A 2,186-nucleotide genomic window follows, 5' to 3' on the forward strand; every position below is an offset into this window, starting at 1 on the left:
AGAGCGGCCGGAACGCATCGAGCGACCACTGACGTCGAGCGTGATGGCCGCACCGTCCGAGAAGGCGGGTACACAGCGGACGGATGACCTGAGGCAGTTCCGCATCTCAGGTATGGACGGCTTTGTCCTCGCACACGAGGACAAGCATGTGCGGAAACTCTACCCGGTCGCTCGTGCTGAGGGTCTTCCTTGCCGAGAGGTTAGCCTTGGGTTCAATGGAGCTGCTCTGGTTGCAAGAATGATTCTCCGCGTCGGCGCGGCCTGGGCAGTTTCTAAAAACACAAGTGGCTATCTCGCAGGCAGAATCATGGCGTAGCTGAAGAAGTAGATGACAAAGTTCACAATACCTGGTCGCTAAATGCCAAGGTTTCGTAATCTTTCCTTCGCAAGGCTTCGAATGTACCAACTAGCGCGAGTTCACCCGCCAAAATAGTCAGCACCCATCCCAGCCTCTGTACATCACTGGTCTGACAGGTGGAGTTGCGCCTTGAGGCAGAGTATTTGGAATCCCTTTGCAGCTGCAAGATGGCCCGCCAGGATGCATGACTGCCAGACAAATACCATGGTGGGGAGCCCACGGGTCCACCCTCAAAACAGCTCCGGAAGCTCCTGAACCTCAACAAAGGCAACGAGGTCTCGAAGCTACCGATATTTGCGGGGATGACGCCCAACCACTGTGGGAACCCCCCTCCGAGACCATTCCAAATCCCCCGCTCCTCGTGTCGCGTAGCAATTTGCGAGTGGTCCCTCGCACCGCAGCAACGGCAGTGACAAATAACAAGCGTAGTCGGAGCCTGTTCTTTGCAAGAGGGAGGAGGGAACGGAGGGTCCTTGAGCGCCAATTGACGTCGAGGTTCGGTCTCGGGCCTCCACCGCCCGCACCAGCTCTCGCAGCTATCTGGAGAGCTGAGCTGTTGGTCTCAGCAAACCCCCCTCCCCCGCCGTATCTGTGACCAACCCCGCCATCGTCGTCATAGGTGGTAAAGTCGTCGGGTCGTAGGCGTTGAGTGGCCAGTGTACCAAACATCGGAGCTGGCGACGTCTTTTAAAGAAGCTACCCCGCCCATGCGTAATTTCGTACCATGTTCGAGCTTCTGGTCTTCTTCAATCGATCGAGACTCGTCCAGTAACGTCTATCCTTTCTCGTTAGCCAAAGTCCCATCAAACACAGCTGCCCAACATGCCTCTTACCGGACACTGCCTCTGCAAGGCCGTCACCTACTCGGCCGACGTCGACAAGCCCCTCCTCACGGGCTACGACCACTGCGACGACTGCCAGCGCCAGTCCGGCTCGACCTACTGTAAGCAGCGCCGCATCTCCCCTCCCCCTTTCCATAGTTGAGTCCCACTGACCCATCTCGCCAACCAGCCCTCGTCGTCGTTGTCCCCAAGGACAAGCTCACCATCAAGGGCCCCACCAAGTCCTGGGCTGGCAAGGGTTCTTCGGGCAAGGACGTCCACCGCATCTTCTGCTCCGAGTGCGGCAGCCCCATCGCCCACGACCCCGACGCAGCCCCCGAGATCATTGCCCTCAAGGGCGGCACCCTTGACGCCGAGATCAAGAAGACCCTGAAGCCCGTACGTTGGCTCCTCTCGCCTGAACTACCATTCGATGGGCTCCCCCAGTTCGAACTGGCCCGGCTAACATGACCCACTTAGGATACCGAGATTTGGACCGTTGGCAAGCTTCCTTTCTGCCAGGAGACTCTGGCTCACCCCTTCAAGCACATGCCTGAGTAAGGGTATCCTGGAAGGAAAGGAGGGAGTAGGAGGGGGAGCGGGAAAGGTGGTTGTAGAAAAGCATAATGAAGACAAAATGAAAACGATGTGAACCGAATAGAACTATTGCTTAACGAGAAACTGTCTATGCTGAGAACCACGGGGTTTGTTGGGTACTTGAATGGCGAGGAAGCGTAAGAACCTGGATGGCTATTGTGGGGAGCTCCTCGACCCCCTTCCGCATCACACCACGCACCGCACATCGCACACTTACCTATGCCTGTACAGGTTGCCCGAGTGCACGCAAGGTAAGCATGCGCATGTGAATATGCTGCCATGTTGTACATTAGGCTCATGTCCACTCTTCCGTTGGTCTACCACGTACGAAAAGCACGCGAACACACCGGATAGTCGAGTTGGATAACTTCTCTTCGTGCTGCACCAAGTCTATCGACAAAGGAACTACG

General features: G+C 56.6%; 1 protein-coding gene across 1 annotated transcript; it reads left to right on the forward strand.

Annotated features, from left to right (window-relative positions):
- Positions 1-1,180: 1,180 nt before the first annotated feature.
- VDBG_00376 (DUF636 domain-containing protein) lies at positions 1,181-1,740 on the forward strand (the record flags this gene model as incomplete). The annotated part of the gene is made up of 3 exons (XM_003008649.1): positions 1,181-1,301; positions 1,370-1,578; positions 1,660-1,740. The coding sequence occupies 3 exons, from the start codon at positions 1,181-1,183 to the stop codon at positions 1,738-1,740; spliced, it is 411 nt and encodes a 136-aa protein (XP_003008695.1).
- Between the last annotated feature and the right edge of the window lie 446 nt (positions 1,741-2,186).

This window comes from Verticillium alfalfae, genomic scaffold, assembly GCF_000150825.1.
Source record: "Verticillium alfalfae VaMs.102 supercont1.1 genomic scaffold, whole genome shotgun sequence".
Taxonomy (NCBI): Eukaryota; Fungi; Ascomycota; class Sordariomycetes; order Glomerellales; family Plectosphaerellaceae; genus Verticillium; species Verticillium alfalfae.